Source organism: Salmo trutta, chromosome 19 (assembly GCF_901001165.1).
Source record: "Salmo trutta chromosome 19, fSalTru1.1, whole genome shotgun sequence".
Taxonomy (NCBI): Eukaryota; Metazoa; Chordata; class Actinopteri; order Salmoniformes; family Salmonidae; genus Salmo; species Salmo trutta.
Genome location: NC_042975.1, coordinates 50,631,620 through 50,648,856, shown reverse-complemented (window position 1 = coordinate 50,648,856; position 17,237 = coordinate 50,631,620). Strand labels below are relative to the sequence as shown.

Genomic DNA, 17,237 nt, shown 5'->3' with positions numbered 1-17,237 from the left:
ACTCAGTTACACCAGCTCTGTCAGGAGGAATGGGTCAAAATTCACCCAACTTATTGTGGGAAGCTTGTGGAAGGCTACCAGAAAAGTTTGACCCAAGTTAAACAATTTAAAGGCTATGCTACCAAATACTAACTGAGTGTATGTAAACTTCTGACCCACTGGGAATGTGATGAAATAAATAAATAATTCTCTCTACTATTATTCTGACATTTCACATTCTTAAAATAAAGTGGTGATCCTGACTGACCAAAGACAGAGGATTAAATGCCAGCAATTGTGAAAAACTGAGTTTAAATGTATTTGGCTAAGGTGTATGTAAACCTCCGACTTCAACTGTATATGTGTGTGTTTGTTAGTATGAGTTGTGTGTGTGTGTGTGTGTGTGTGTGAGATGATGCAGGGAGTCAGGAAGCAGGTGCAGTCGGTGAGTTTAATACGAACAAACATGAAGTGAATACTTAAACAAGAGAAGCGTCTGAGCATGAACACATAAACAATACTGCCTGATGCGTGATAACAACGGAGTGTAAGATAAAGGGGGAGTAATCAGGGAAGGGTGAGCCTAATGATGAGGCGCAGGTGTGCGTAATAAGGGTTGCCAGGTGTGTGTAATGATGGCATGCGATCTGGTTCGGGTCCACGGAGTTAGTAGACCGGCAACGTCGAGTGCCGGGGGGGGGGGGGGGGGGGGGGGGGGGGAGCGGGAGTAGACGTGACAGTACCCAGACACAGGACGAAGACAGCCCGAGGAGCGGGCCGGCCAGCGAAGGAGGATTTCTCGGATGATGTTATGATCTAGAATGTTATCCGCTGGAACCCAACACTGCCCCTCTGGACCGTACCCTCCCAGTCCAACAGGTACTGAAGCCGACACCCACGGCACCTGGAGTCCAGGAGGGATCTGACGGCATAGTAAGGCTTCCCTCGATTTTCAGGGGAGGTGGAGGGGTGTCGTGGGGGACGGCATCAGCCAGGGAACCAGGAACCACCAGCCTGAGGAGGGAAACGTGAAAAGAGGTTGAGATCCGGTAGTGAGCTGTAATAGGCATGTGACCTCACTGACCCTCCGGAAGACTTTGAATGGCCCCACAAACCAGGGACTCAGCTTCCGGCAGGGAAGGCGGAGCAAGAGGTTTCTGGTGGAGAGCCAGATGCGATCACCAGAATGGAACACGGGAGCCTCACTGCCATGGCGGTCCGCCTGCTCCTTTGGGCAGCGGACAGCGCATTGGAGCTTGACGTGGGCAGCGTTCCATACCTCCTCTGTGCGCTGGAACCACTCATCCACCGCAGGAGCTTCGATCTGGCTCAGGTCCACGGAGCCAGGGCCAACTGGTACACCAGGACGCACTGGAAGAGAGACAGCCTGGTGGAGGAGTGACGAAGTGAATTCTGGGCGTACTCCGCCGAGGGAAGGAACCGGGCCAACTCCTCCTGACGATCCTGGAAGTGACTCTTAAGGAATCTCCCCAGCTCCTGGTTCATCCTCTCCACCTGCCCGCTGGACTGAGGCCAGTACCACGAAGTGAGGTTGACAGTGACCCCCAGTATGGCAGTATTTAGAAAATCTGTCCACAACAACCATAACAGTAGTGTAACCATCAGAAGAGTGGAGATCAGTGATGAAATCAATGGACAGATGAGACCAAGGCTGCTAAGGCATGGGAAGGGGAAGGAGTATCCCTGCTGAAGCATGCCGGAGAAATTTGGTTTGGGCACATACGGAGCAGGAGTTGACGTAGCGATCAACGTCCTGCACCAAGGTGGGCCACCAGTACATAGCGGAGATGGATTGAATGGTGTGGGTGATACCTGGGTGTCCAGTGACAAAGGATGTGTGCGCCCAAGTCAACAGCCGATCCCTTACCTCCATGGGAATGTTGGTGACCTCCGAAAGGCAGGTAGCAGGTGCAGGTTCCCCCTCCAGAGCCTGGCGGATGCCCACGTTTACGCCCCAAAGCACAGGGGCATTGATTTGGGAGGGTGGAATAATGAGCTCACTCAGGACAGGAACCTCTCCCGAATCATTTAGACGGGACAGGGCATCGGCCTTGATATTCTTTGAACCTGGGCGGTATGACAGAGTGAAGTTGAATCTTGTGAAGAAAAGGGCCCACCTTTCTTGACACAGGTTCAGCTGCCACGCTGTCCGTATGTACTCCAGGTTCCGATGGTCGGTGACGATGAGAAATGGGTCCTTGGCACCCTCCAGCCAGTGTCTCCAGTCCTCTAGTGCCAAATTCACCGCCAGGAGCTCCCGGTCGCCGACATCATAGTTCCTCTCCGCAGGACAGTTTTTTTGTAATATGCACATGGAAACATTTTGTGGGTTGCCTTGAAGTTGTGACAGGACAGCCCCACCCCCACTTCTGAGGCGTCGAACTCCACCACGAAGGGCAGCGTAAGATCTGGGTGTTTCAGCAACGGGGTGTAGGTGAAACACGTAAGGCCTCATCGGCTGCAGGACTCCACATTAACTTACGGGACCACCCTTGAGGAGAGAGGTGAGAGGAGAGGCGATGGAGCTGAAGCTTTTAATGAAGCGACGATAGAAGTTGGCAAAGCCCAAAAACCGCTGTAGACCCTTTATGGTGGTTGGGACTGGCCATGACCTGACTGCCTCAACCTTCCTTTCATCCATAACCACTCCCTGAGGGCTGATCCAGTATCCCAGGAAGGAGACAGCGGCCTGATGAAACTGGCACTTCTCCGCTTTGACGTAGAGGTGATTCTCCAGGAGTCCCAGGACTACCCGGACATGGGCGATATGATCCTCCAAGGTGGCTGTGTAGATCAGGATGTAGACGATATACACGACCACATGACACCCAAGCATGTCCCAGAACACCTCGTTCATGAATGCCTGGAACACCGACGGAGCATCGGCTAATCCATTAGGCATCACCAAGTACTCATAGTGCCCAGACATTGTGATGAAGGCCGTCTTCCATTCATCCCCCTCCCGGATGCGGATCAGATTGTAGGCACTCCGCAGGTCCAGTTTAGTAAAACACCAGAGCTGTCAATTAAGGCCGGTACCAACGGGAGAGGGTAGCGGTACTTGGTGGTGAAGGAGTTGAGACCTCTGTCATTGATACACGGACATAGACCACCCTCCTTATTGGCCACGAAGAAGAAGCCTGCTGACACAGGGGAGGTGGATGGGCAAATCAAACCCTGTTGGAAAGCCTCCTGGATGTACTCCTCTCCAGAGCCTTGGTTTCAGCCACCGACAGAGTCTGCTAGCAGGTCGATGGCACAGTCTCAGGGGCGATGAGGAGGAAGAAAGGTGGCACGGATCTTGGAGAAAACCTCCCGGAGATCCTGGTAAACCTCCGGGATGTCAGCCTGTAGGGCAACCACAGGACTCTCAACCGACGTGGAACCACAGAGTAAGGGAAAGCAGGTCTTCCGACATCCAGGTGCCAAGGCAGTAATCTCCATCCTCGACCAGGAGATGGTGGGGTCGTGGCGTTGGAACCATGGGAGGCCGATAATGACTTTGTGTACGGGTGCCTCGATGATGAGGATGGGAAGGCTTTCATGGTGCAGTGGTTCCACGGTGATTGTGCTGTGCTGTGCTGTGATGTGTTTGATTGCCCCAGATTCCAGTGGTCGATTATCCAGCTTGTGAACCGGAAACGGAGAGGTGAGCGGGTATGGGGTTATGTTCAGGGAGGTGGCAAGGGCCTGACGGCTGGCCATCGCGATGAGTGTGTCCAAGGAGAGGGTGTTGTCTCGGCATGCCAACTCCGCCTGGACCTCTTTGCGCAATCCTCTTCTGAATAAGGTGTGGAGCGCCGGCTCATTCCATCCACTGCATGCTGCCACTGTATGGAAGGTGAGGGCGTACTCCGCAGCGGTCTAGTCATCCTGCCGTAGTTGAAGTAGGATGCTCACCCTCCTCTCTGCCCTATGGTGGATGATCGAAGACTCCGCTGAACAGAGCCATGAACCTCTCATAGGAACCCATCCTCTTCTCTCTCCCAGAAGGCCGTAGCCCACTTCAACGCCAGCCCAGTCAGCAGGGAAATGACCGTGGCAACCTTGGACCTCTCGGTGGTGGGGGCTCCCATTTGATGTGCGAAATAGAGGGAGCACTGGAGGAGGAAGCCACGGCATTTGGATGGAGTCCCGTCATATTTGTCCGTGAGGGACAAATGGGCAACGCTGACCTATGTGGACTGCTGAATGGGCTGAGGTACTGGCTCGCTGGATCAACTCATGGTAGAGGATCCTCCGCTTGTTGGAGGTGACGCCTCAAGGAAGATCTAGATGTTGAAGAACGCGGAGGACCTCATCCATCGCTGTCCCCAGTTGTGCCAGCTGGTCATGGTGTTTGCGAAGTAGGTCTCCCTGTTCGTCGACCATCTGGGAGATGTCTTGGTTAGCTGTTGCTTTCTTTTTTATGGGTACTGTCACGTCTACTCTCACTCCCCACCTCTGGCACTCGACGTCGCCGGTCTACTAACCACCGGTCCTGGCAACCCATCATTACGCACACCTGTCAACCATCATTACGCACACCTGCGCCTCATCATTAGGCACACCTGGACTTCATCACTTCCCTGATTATTCCCCCTTTATCTAGCAGTTATCACACATCGGGCAGTATTGTTTACTGTAACGAAGAGGCTGGGAGTCAGGAAGCAGGTGCAGTCGGTGAGTATAATACGAACTAACATAAAGTGAATACACGAACAAGAGTAGCGTCTAAACATGAACACAGAAACAATTCTGCTAGTGATGTCTGTTCAACAGTCTGATATTCTGGTAATAGAAAATGTTTTTTTAGTCTCTCTGTCTTAGTACTGATGCACCTGTACTGTATCTGTGGACTGTTCTTGGGTGGCTGAGGTCCTTAAGGATCTTCTTGGCCTTCATTATAGAAAAAGGCTTAGTGGAGGGTGCACAAAGTATTGAGAAAATTACTTTTCTTAGAAAAAAAGTAGTACTTGTTTGCAAAATCTTTCTCTAAGCAAATTTTATAAGTCTAAAATAATGATTTAAAAAATACAATATATATCTTAGACAAGGGTGCCAATGATTTGAGGTGACTGTATGCTAAGATTAATAATCGTGAAACCTCTGTTACGCATGTTTCATGTATTTGCTTAAATCGTTCTATTAACATATCTTTCTTTTTCTGTCGTTATGCCTTTTTGCTTCCCCCCCTCATCCCTCTGCCCTAGAGCACAGCTCCCTTCAGTTCAGAAGTGAATCAGGGATCAGCTGGTGGTCTGTCCTACTGCAGGTCTATGCCATCACAGGTTCTGTAGTCTTTTGCACCACCAACAACAACCACCAACAACTTCCCCCTCGAGTATGAACAATCAACTGACAAACCATTGTATCTTTATTTGCTCCACGTCTGTCTGTTTGTTGCACAGAGCCTGGGCAGAGACTGTTCATGTCGATCCAGAGTTTGGCCATGAGCTTCCTCATCCAACACTACAGTAGTAACACCCTCAAACGTGTGACCACTCCCCTCTGTATACATATGTGCTTCTAATGTGCATGAGTCCCTGCCTATAGATAACATTTTAAATCAATACTAGTAATTATGAAATGTTTTTAACACAAGCATTCGATCAGATAAAGTTCGGCAAATCACCACCCCATTGGTAAAAAGAACAATATGTCAGCCATGGGAGTACAACATAAAGAGTTAATGCCTAACAGTTTATTTTAGGCTACATTTCACAGGAATAATGTGTTTATGTTCTGTACAGCGGCTGTGTCCTAACTGTCCTTGTTTCCTGCAGGTGTGTTGTTAATCTTGGCCTACAGTGGTGTGATGTTGCTCCTGACCTCTCCTCTGGTCCATAAACATTTCATCTCTACGACGCAGGCCTCCAGCACGCTGGCTGTTGTTGCTAGTCGGGTATGATGCCATATAACGCTTTTATTGTCCATTTGCATTGAAATATAATCAGCTGGAATGCTTCTGGCAGTTGCGGTACAGTCAGCAGATGGTATACTGTAGGAGCTGGCCTATGGGATAAGAATGCATGTGCAAAATTTAGCAGGAGAAGAAGTACAACATTTGATTAGTTTGCTGCAAAGGAAGGCAATGCTTTTGGGTCTTTGTCAATGGTGAGAAAACAAGCGAGGTAACTGCTTATGTAAGGTCATAATAAACGTGCCTATATAAGTTTACAGACTGACTGCTAAGAGGAAGCTAACTGCATGTGTTGGGCTGTAATAAGTTGCCAATATTGACTTGTACAGACTGGCTGCTGAGTGTTTGTTATGTTGGGTGTGTTTGGCCAGGTGACCCAGACAGGAACTACTGCCATGGCAACAAGGGCCAGCTGCCACCTCTGTCTGTGTTCCTGGTCTTCACTGGTTCACTGGCTGTAATCTTCACCTCTCTACAGGTAACACACACACACTTAAAAAAAGGTGAAAGCAGTGCTTCTCTGTTTGTATTACTCTTATCAAAATAATCCCTATCATTACATCCCCTTTCAAATCATCTTTGTATTTGACCCTGTTCTCTCATTTTTCTCATACTGTCTCTCTTCCCTTTTCATTCTGTTCCTCATCATTTTCGTCTCTCCTCCCCTGGTCCTATCCCTCTCTGTAGGAGACTGGAGACTAGATCTCTGTCTCCACTCTGACCCATGTATGTGCCTGTCACCGCTGCAGACCTGGCTCCAGAATAAAGTGAAATCGGTGAGGGGGCAGTTGAAATCGGGCACAATTTTGGGGGATTCTTGCATTGGAATTATATTGTTTATTGGGGTGTAGCGTGATAAGCGGAGTTCAAATGCAGAGACTACGAGAACATTGATTGAGTGCTTTTCAAGTGACAGGTAGGCTACAGATTTCGCTGCAATCTCCACTGCGCTGTATCAGCACAATGGCCAGTGACCTACACACTAAAGCAAGACTGTTTTGGTAATGAATATAATGGATGGATAGGGTAATTGGATAGGGTAATTCACCTATTACAAACAACCTATGTGAATGCAGCCGTGCTTTACCAAAATAATGCAAACGAGGTGCTGAAAGTCGTAGCCTAGTTATTCATGCGTGCAAACAAAAATACTGAATAGCAGTATTTGGCTCTGAATACAGACACAACTGCGAATGAATGCAAACAAAACGGTGGTGCCTAGTAAACAATATCAGATTATGTCATGCATTTATCAATCTATATTTAGGCTAGTTACATTAACAGTAAGTAAACAAACGGTGACTGGAGATCCAGATAAGTAAACTACAGTGAGATGCAGCCATGCACCGCTTTCTTGCAAAACAAATAGGCCCACTTCAAACATGGAAAACCATGCCGCTCATGAGTACAGCAACACGTTGTGATATGGCGCAATACACTCCTGTGGCTCAAATTCAACCCCATCAATTAAGCAATGCCAGCCAAACATAAACATGTTTCCAATACGTACGGTTCAATTTACAACCACGAAAACCAATCGGCTACCAAGAACTACAATATAATGTGGCTATTCATATGCTGAAACATACCGCTATACCCAGGGACGTCATTTGGGTTCTTGCATTGGAATTCTGCAGTAATTCCAGCCACTCTCTCGCTAGTTTGATGCTAAGGCTAGTAACAGTAACGCTTTTTACAGCTAGCTAAGAAGCTAACTAAACTCTGTAGTGGTAGGGCGTGAGGCAAAATTGAGTGAAGCAACTTAAATGGTAAACTTGACCTCGACCTTATTAATAAAATATTACAGGCGGGGGGGAATCGCGTTATTCCCTTAGCCTACCCCAGTGACTTTCCGTAGCCCCTCTACACATACCGTGGCGCCCTCTGTTCATTGTGCTGACACAGCACATCGGAGATAAATTTTTGCGCCAACCTGTCACTCAATCATTTTAACTTATTTGCTATTTTCATATAGGGACATAAAATTAAAACGGAGGGGGCTAAGCCCCCTGTGGAGCTGGGTCCGCGCAGCTGCCTGCTCCTGGTGTTTCAAGACTAGCAGCACTAAAGACACTACTGAGTAGTAGTCAACCACATCTCAATCCAAGGACCCACTGTTATAGTGAATGGTACCAAACATTCAATGTTACTTCAATCATTCCATCGTGTGCGCATGCTTGTTTTGAGGTGCTTTTATGGCAACGTTTAATCCATAACATTTCAGGTCACAAAATATAATACTCTTAACTATATAAACCGTATTTGTTCCGTCAGTAAATGCATTGTTGCTACGAGACAAATGTACTGCGATTCTCATTCATGCCTCTAGAGAGAGACAGAGCACAATGTTCATGTCATCTTGAGGAAAGCTTCTGCAGAAGTATACTTGGGTTGTTGACTTTTCTTGTAATTAAAACTGTTGAATTGATTATCGTACTTGTCATGTTTTTGCCAACTTCTAGGAAGATTTTAACCCACTCAACCCTAACACTTCTCCAAGTTTATACCATCATTTCAAATCCCTAGTTATTTTCTTGCTTTGACAAGTCATTTCTGAAGATTATAATTGAATGTGATTCATTCATGTCTGTCCCTCCATTTTTAAGGTCAAACCTATTATGTGAACTAAACTCTCATTTTAATATGGTGAAACTATTCCTTTAAAAAAAAATATGAACATAAATGTCAAATCAGTGTAAAAGCAGTTGAGCTGGTTTTACTCTTTTTGGCCAATTTCTGATTTCTGGTGGAAAACTGAGCGCGTTGAGCATAACACATCAACCCTGTTACCCATAAGTTTTTAACAATTTTAAAAACATTGAAGCAAGTATTCAATTGCCCCTCCCTGTTGCACACAAGTTTCCATTCCCTCTGTCACAAGGTGATTATTGTTTTTAAGATGAGAACCTCAATCATGTTACTTTATTGGCACTTACTATAGTCGTTTTGTTTATTTAAGCCCTTGAGATGGGAAACCATGTTTTTATGAAGTGGAACGTGTGCTCTTTATGACAATGTTAAAATTAGGTCAAATTAAACGTTTATTTTGACCAAGTCACACTAACCAAACTGTACTCTATTACTGGACTGACCCTACAGCAATCAGATATGTGGCATCATGGCCAGCTTTACAGTTGAATGTGCTAACATCCTAGGTCCAGTGTAGCTTTTTTTTTTATCTCAATATCAAATCATTTCTGGGCAACAATTAAGTATCTTACTGTGATTGTTTTCAATTACAATGCTAAAAAAGAAACAAATAGCTTTTTAGCAAAGAGCAATTTCTCAAGCAATACTTTTGCTTAGTGAGGAGGGGAAAACTGAAAATCAGCTGTTTTTGGCAGCAGTTTGGAACTTTCTTTCTTACAGGTCTAACTGATTTACCGTATGGGTAAGTCACCATAGAAGGCCAAAACTCCCTCCCACCAAAACAGGCAGAAATGTAAGGCAGTCTATTCAAACAGCTCTTACACTAAAAGGGCATTATCATCATTTTCACAGTATTATTCCAACCTCATAGTGTGGAAATATATATAAATCAGGGTTTTGACTGCGCTAGGCCTTTAATGAGAAAGGTAGTGTCACTGTGTGGGTGCAAACATGTAATGATCTTATTTGTTTGTGTGGAAGGCTGTGGAAATTGTTTTTTTTTTTCACCTGGGGAGGTCATCTTGGGAGGTCTTCATTTGAAGTTAAGCTTCATATCTAGACTGGCTCATATCTGCTGGAACTCATGAGGCCCAATGTGTTGTCCTGTCCTTATCTACCTGTACAAGCTCATGTGTCTCCAATCTCTCTGACGCATGAATGCGTCAGTGAGTTTCTATGCCTTTGCGTTGCTTTTTGATGTGCTGTGTACAGACTCACCCTTCACAGCTCTGATCTAAGGATCTTTGTGTCCATGTCCCTGCGGCCAATACTTGTCCACGTTTTGTTCAGTTTGGGTTTCCAAAAGAATATTTAATTTTCAGGACTGTAATGCGTTAGAATTAAATTAAGAGACAATTCCATGAAAATGTGTATACAAAAGAACATCTAAGCATAGCCAGCCTTTCTAAGAAATCAGTTGAGTGCTGTGAAAGTTTTTGGAGGGATCAACTCAACACAAAAAAAAGGATCTGTTTGCGTGCCTGAACAAAATGTGGGTTTACCGGTGCATTCATTTGAGGAACACCTGTGCTAACTCCACGCCATGTTTCTTGGGCGGGAATTGTGAGTTGTTGACCTCGATGTGTTGGCTTTGTGTGGTGTGGCACGTCATGGGGAGACTGAGAACTGGATAGACCAGTCCAGCCCAACCTTAGGGTGGTCCCTCTCTCTGTGAGAACTAAAGTGTGGTGGGAGGGGAGCAATGAGTTTACACTGGAAACACACCTTACAATGCTTATAGAATGGGGGTAGAAGATAATTGTCAGAGATTCATTTGAACAAAATCAGCCCCGTTTTGGGGGTAAGAGATTGTCATGAGTACGTCGTTCCAGGTGGTCCAAAGACCATTATTCCTCACTAAAATCGTAACCATCATAAATTTAGTCAACATGACAGTCACCAGCTTTCTCTGAAACCATTTACGTAATAGGAATTGATTTACTACTGCTACGACACATCTCATCGGTCGCCAGTTGATTGCCATCTGACGTGTAATTTAGCTATTTTTGTGGCGTGCTTGAGTGTTTTCACCTTGTTCTGTAGAACATGGAGATGACTGTTTGCTTTGACCAGCTAATGACTTCTGAGGCAAAGAATTACTATGTGGGAGCCAGACACAACATCTTTCCCTATCTCCACCATCACGCATATCCCTGGCCACACACACACAAACGGCTGCCCATGCCAGCTTGTCGCCCGTGACAGAGCACAGCCCTGATCTTTGGTGACTGTTCACAGTTGTGGTAAAATATGCTGCCGATCCAGCCCGCTCTTGTGACATGGCACTGAAGCGTGGCAGCCATTCTACTAATGCAAGAAGACGCCCACTCAGAGCACTCACCTGCTGTCTGCCTGCCACCAAAACATTGTTCATTATGACTTGGGTAAAACTACCTTGTCTGCCCAATGCACATGGAAGTGGTTATTGCTTTTGCAAGTTTTATTCATTCCCTCACTCTAACCCAAAGAAAATGAAAAAACAACAACAATTGAACAAGTATTTGAAACTAAATGGGTCGTTCCAGCAAGTAGGTGCCCTTTAAGTAGTGTAACTTGGTGAAAAAAGCACTTTTATTTCACCTAATATGGATATACTATCATAAATAGCACATGTTCAACTTAATAAAAAAGGTTTTCCCATCACAAGAAGTGAAATTAAAAAAGTACTATAATAAGTGTCTATTAAGTACCAAATAAAGTAACAGGATTGACAACTTCATCCATGAATCCCCTTGTGACAGGGGGGAATGGAAGCTTGTTGTATGCAACAGGGAAGGGCAATTGAATGCAAGCTTCACAAAAAAAAATCACATTGTTAAAACATTTCTAGCCTGTCTATGGGTAACAGGGTTGACGTGTTATGCTCGACTCACTCAGTTTTCCACCACCAAAAAAAAGAGTAGAACCAGCTCACCTGCTTTAACACTATTAGCTTCTTTTGTAAAATACATTTAAGAGGAATATTTAACCATGTTAAAATGAGAGTTCAGTTCATGTAACAGGGTTGACCTTTTAAAATGAATTACTAATCACATTACACAAATAATCTTCAGAAATGACTATGTCAAAGCAACAGGATAACTAGGGCTTTACATTGATGGTGAAATGTTGGTGTTAAGTGGGTTAAAATCCTCCTAGAAATCAGAGGATGCACAGAGGGACATATCAAAATGCAGAATTTTGGCACTTTAGCAAGTCTTTATTCATATAAAAAAAATCACATGTATTGAATTTTCCATGTGGTGTATATTAAAAGGCAATTTAATACAACAGGCTTTTAAAATTCTATATTTTTGCACAATTTCTACTTTTCACTAATTTGAAGGAACAGACCAAATGGGAAGGAAAAAATTGAGAGCAGATATGAAAGCCTTCTGTCTAGATCTTAACCGTATACCCCTTACACACACATTGTGTTTTAACATCATCAGTTTGCAAGACTCACAGATCAATGTTTAACTATCAATTGCATATTGTAAAATTGTTGTATTGTGCTGCCTAGGCCTACATAATTTTACATCTACAAACAAATGTTGGGTGGGTAGATTTAGAGGTGTTTTGCTATGATGCAAGAGGACAAGAGTGTCTATGGAATGGCATAGTCATTTAACTGGAGGGGGTAGTTTGGTGACAGGAGTATCCCTTGGTAACAACAACCTGTGGAAGACTGCTCGTTGCTAAGAGATTTCTTCAGAAAAGTGGACCCCCCTTCCTCCAAGAGTATAGCTTACATGCAGAATCGCACTCTGTTAGTTTACATGTTCCTAGTTGCTCCAATTTAAGACAATTTTTTAAAAATAAATCTAACTTTGTCTTCAGTTAAGGAAATCGTTTTGTCACAAAAGTTTGTGGAGGTCCGTTAATATGAATCCATGTCCTACCCTACGACATTCCCTAGCCTAGTTTGACTAGTCAGTCAGTGATGTGATGGCAGACCTGATTTCCATGAGAATGGTGAGGGGCAGGGAAAGGGTTAAGCCTGGACTGTGGGATAAGGAAGAAGGGGCACTCAATGCAACGCTAATTTTCTGCCCCATGGGGCACCCAGAGAAAAGAGGACAAAGCCAGCCATAAGACACGCTGAGAACCACGGTTTACTGTGTGCACCTGCATGCTCTAAAGCAGTGAGGGAACAATGAGATTTACCGAAACGGGTAATTATGCTCGGGAGTTGGATGGCTTTCCACTCTCCTTTTCTGTTGGGAAAGAAAAGCGGGCAAAGGCCTGGTGAAAGTTTCGACTATCTCCATGTTAAATCATATAGGCCTTGAGTTTATTCTACGGTTGCATCGGTAGACTTTAGTTATGTTTTATGTAAATGGTGTTAGTTTTAGGAATTTATCATAGGCACATTATGTGACAGTAGAAAATAGAAAAATAATAACACTTTATTACTTTTTTTTTTTTACATCATTCTTGTCAAGTGACTTGAAATAACAATACCCTTACTATAAGGGTATTAATAAAACATTCAATACATTTCACAACGGTAAATAAGGCCTAAACCTCAGAAAAGCAGCATCGATTTAAACTAAACAATAACAAAATCCTCAAATATTGGTTCAGTTTTGTGTTTCAAAAAGTTGTGAAATCAAAATCAACTGCTGTTTAACTTTTATATAAATTACAGGGTGTAGACCCATTTAGAGGTAAATTCATTTTCTGAACGGATATAGAAATGGCAGTTGTCTGAGAGAAACATTTGAGATTGTCAATGTCGAAGCCATTTTGTTCAAAATTCACAAAAAAAAAAAATCATACTTCCACTTCAACTTTTCGAGTTCCCATTGCAGTCATTAATACTCTTTTAGATGGTGGGTTTAGAGAAATAGCAGAATGGGACAATATCTGGGGTTTGGAATCACTCATAACCATTAAGGCATTACAACTGGAATGTACACTGAAACCACGCAACCAATCAACGACCAATGATGACGACATCATCATCTTGTCACAAAATATTGTCTGTGTCAGTGAGTGATCTCATCTTTGTATTAAAATGAATATTATTTTCTTTCTTCAGTCCCTGCACATTTACTGACCCCATAGGGCTGCCACCAGTCAATGCCAGCATATCAAGTCAGATCCCGTTGTTTGCCAACATCCATCTTTCTGGACTTCCACAATAACAGTGTCAGACCCTGTAGGTCAGATGTGGATAAGGGACCAACAAGAGTTAGGAGGGGAGTCGACAGCACTTCAACCAACATGATACAAGGTTGATTGAATCAGTATAATGTCTCAGTTCAGAGGTGTGCGAGTTGGTGAGTGAGTTCAGCTTAGAGGTGTGTGAGAGGGAATTCAAAGGTGGGTGAGTGGAGCTGACCCTCCCAGGTAATGCTGCTGGATGTTTGCTGCAGAGACGGAGTACCCTCTCTGGGCCTCTGAGGCATCTCCCCCAGGCATGTACATGCTGATCATGTCCCTGAGATGGTCTCCCTGGACCTGGATACCACGCTGGGTCTGGTGCTGCTGGTGGGCCTGGTGGTGGTGCTGCTGGAGGGGGCTGTGGGGCCCGGTGGGGGAGGGGGACATGCTGTGGCTATCAGACTGCTGCTTCACCATGGACATCACTGGGCTGACCTGCTGGGGGCTGCTGTTGTAGGACATGGGGCTGGGAGAGAGATTGGAGATTGGGTTACCGATCAATTGAGAAACTAATGAGAGTAACTATTTGGCTTCAAAAAGTCACAAAAGGGTCACTGACCAAAAATAAATTGACAAGATGGGTATAGACTATTAGTGCCAATAAAACCACCTGGCCATGGGTTTTGTATATCCAAAAACAGTTTAGGCCTATAACTGCCAATGGTACATTGGAAAGAAAATATATCTGAATAAACTGTAGACAGCCAAATCATAGAAAAAGTAACAATCTAGACTCACCTGTATGCATTGGCACCATTCATGTAGGCTTGGGCCTGGGCCATGCTGGACTGATACTGAAGTGCTGACAGGTCATAGCGGTGAAGCTGCTGGCTGTAGCCGAGCGCCTCGCTTTGCATCGCCGCAGTGTAGCCCCCTGTGTGGCCCCAGCCATATGCGTCCATTCTGGGGTTTCCAACTTGTCCCTGAGCCGCGGACGCACTCAGCAGGTGGTTACCGGCCGACATCTGATACTGGGCAGCTAGAGTATTGTTCTTCGGCATCGGTTTGGTTTTACGACGGGGCTTGTATTTGTAGTCCGGATAATCCTTCATGTGCACCGCGCGGAGGCGCTTTGCCTCGTCAATGAAGGGCCTTTTCTCGGCGTCTGTTAGAGATTTCCACGCGACACCCAGCCGTTTGGATATCTCAGAATTGTGCATTTTGGGATTTTCCTGAGCCATTTTCCGTCGCTCACCGCGAGACCAGACCATGAAGGCATTCATGGGCCGCTTGACTTTGTCCATCGGGTCAGGTTGGATGGTCGGTAATTTGGAACCTGTGTGGCCGCCCTCGTGCCCCCCTACTCCGTTCGCAGGTGGCATTCCTGTTCCAGGATGATGTGAAGGGACAGAGGACTTGAGTTGGTGCTCTATAATGTTATACATATTTACCATAAACGAAATATACAAAGTTTGAACAGAGTTTTAAAATTACACCGGCTGTGTAAATGTCAACCAAGCATCCCAAGCAGAAGTTGAAAACAATAATAATAAACCAAATTGTCAGAGATGGAAACAAAATCGGAGCAAAAACATCCTGCTACCAACTCACGACTTTAAACTACAATGAGAAGAGAGATACTGCTGTAGAGTTCCTTCTTGAAATAACTCCCTATCCCACTGGTAGCTGGTGATTATAAAACTTCTTCACAAGCAAATCTGCTCCTAACTTCCCTCCCTCCAGCCCACTCATTTACATCACTATAGAAGGGGTGCGGTGAATTTGGAATGCACTTGAGTGAATATGAAGAGAGGCGGAATCGCTGTGGGAGGGAGGGAGGGAGGCAGCCCCCCACCCCCCCTTTCTCTCTCTGCAACGCAAACTTTAGTTTGATCAATTTATTATATAGTTCTTGTTTATTTAAGATAAAGAATACTTTTGTTTCAGGCTTCTCTCCATAACATTGGCCAACAGAAATGTTTAAGGCAAGGGAGGGAGAAGGCAGGGAAACCCTCACCCAATTCTCTCTCCAATACAAACTTAAAAAACGAGTTTAAATGTTCAGATTCATCATTCTTATTTACTTAAGGTATATCATTATTTTATTTCAGATCTTTCTCTATAATATTGGCCACCACATTAATGACACTTGTTGACAGTAATCAAAATACGTTTAGGCTTTTCAAATCAATGTAATGTCAGAATGTGTAGCATATATGAACGACCTAATAACATATGACAATGTACATTCCATTGGATTCCATTGTCAAAAGCCTGGTAGGCTTATGTTTTCAGAGAGAAAGTATGTCAACAAAACATGACCCATTTCCCAGTATAGCCCATGCATGGTCCATGCCTCCTCTATCCAGTAGCAGCTCCCTGCGGTTCTAAAATGAGACTAGGTGTGATATTACTAGTAGCTAACCATTACACCTTTTTCTAGTTTCTATGGGCACCACTTTACACCTCCACCGGGGGCTAGGTGTTTGCCCATAGCCATCCATCAGTAAATAGCTCATTCATTATGCTTTGCAGGATTAAGTCAGGGTTTGAATTGATCTGGTGCCCACTGGTGTACTAGCTGGCACCTACTATTTCAGTCCACTTCAAGCACTGAGTAGAGTGATACAAGTAGAATGTTAGAGTGATATAATCAAATGGGACAAATAAAACAAAAACTATAAACTGGTGAATTTCGTTGGTAACCAGTTTATAATAGCAATAAGGCACCTCAGGGGTTTGTGGTATATGGCCAATATACCACGACTCCGCTTTGCGTCGTGCCTAGGAACAGCCTAGCCGTGATATATTGGCCATATACCACAAACCCCAGAGGTGCCTTATTGCTTAAATAGACCACAATGTGCACAATAATCCCAGTCCCCCTTAGCATCAAGGAGATTTGGTTGGTTGAGAGGTCGATCTGTTAATTTGGACTGAACGTCCACAATAATATCTACATCATCAAATCTATTTGGACTAGCTAGTTCCGATGGCCACAATAACACAGCCATTATCCAATTTATTTGGACTGGTTCCAATGACCAAGATAATATAGCCATTATGCAACTTATTTTACTATTTGTACTTGGAGTATGTCTCTCCCATTGTGCAAGGGTCAGTCTTTTTGTGAGCAGAGGATAAGGGAAATAGAGGAAATACATTTATGTTTCCTGGTGTTGTGGTGATGACAATCAATTCAACATTAAAGTGGGCAAATAAAAGACCGACAGGACGGGGGGGGTGAGATTTGAAAGCCTCTAGCATTATATACATAAGAAAAACAGAAATTGGCAATGACAGATTTGAGGCAAAGGAAAATGAAGTGGAGAGGTTGAGGAGAAGAAAGAGGATAGAAAGAGAGGGAGGCCAAGAAACAGAGAGTAGCACAAACAAAGGGTTGGTGATGGGGGGTTGGTGGTTGGAAGAGAAAGTCCTCAGAGACAAGCAGATTGAAAGTCGCTCTATTCATCGCTCTCTCCTCCGGCTCTTCTCATGTAAATGGGCCCTGCGGTCTCCCAGCTATCCGTCACAGGGCAGGGGAACCCAGGCAGGGCCCTTTACGAGCCTCCCGCACACACAATTGCCCTGCCAACAA

General features: G+C 44.7%; 2 protein-coding genes and 1 long non-coding RNA gene across 3 annotated transcripts; 2 read left to right on the top strand and 1 right to left on the bottom strand.

Moving 5' to 3' along the window:
- Positions 1 to 4,275: 4,275 nt before the first annotated feature.
- Positions 4,276 to 5,890, top strand: LOC115153779 (mannose-P-dolichol utilization defect 1 protein-like). The gene is made up of 5 exons (XM_029699354.1): positions 4,276 to 4,346; positions 4,595 to 4,662; positions 5,193 to 5,270; positions 5,391 to 5,474; positions 5,766 to 5,890. The coding sequence occupies exons 1-5, from the start codon at positions 4,276 to 4,278 to the stop codon at positions 5,888 to 5,890; spliced, it is 426 nt and encodes a 141-aa protein (XP_029555214.1).
- A 507-nt stretch (positions 5,891 to 6,397) lies between these two features.
- LOC115153725 (uncharacterized) lies at positions 6,398 to 8,328 on the top strand. Its single transcript, XR_003867752.1, has 2 exons — positions 6,398 to 6,678; positions 7,878 to 8,328. It is a non-coding gene; the product is annotated as an uncharacterized LOC115153725 (long non-coding RNA).
- Positions 8,329 to 11,733: 3,405 nt separating this feature from the next.
- LOC115154934 (transcription factor Sox-19a) lies at positions 11,734 to 15,452 on the bottom strand. Its single transcript, XM_029701655.1, has 2 exons — positions 14,438 to 15,452; positions 11,734 to 14,165 (listed from the first exon to the last, which is right to left on the bottom strand). Exons 1-2 carry the CDS (start codon positions 15,091 to 15,093, stop codon positions 13,853 to 13,855), a joined length of 969 nt encoding a protein of 322 aa, XP_029557515.1. The 5' UTR covers positions 15,094 to 15,452; the 3' UTR covers positions 11,734 to 13,852.
- Between the last annotated feature and the right edge of the window lie 1,785 nt (positions 15,453 to 17,237).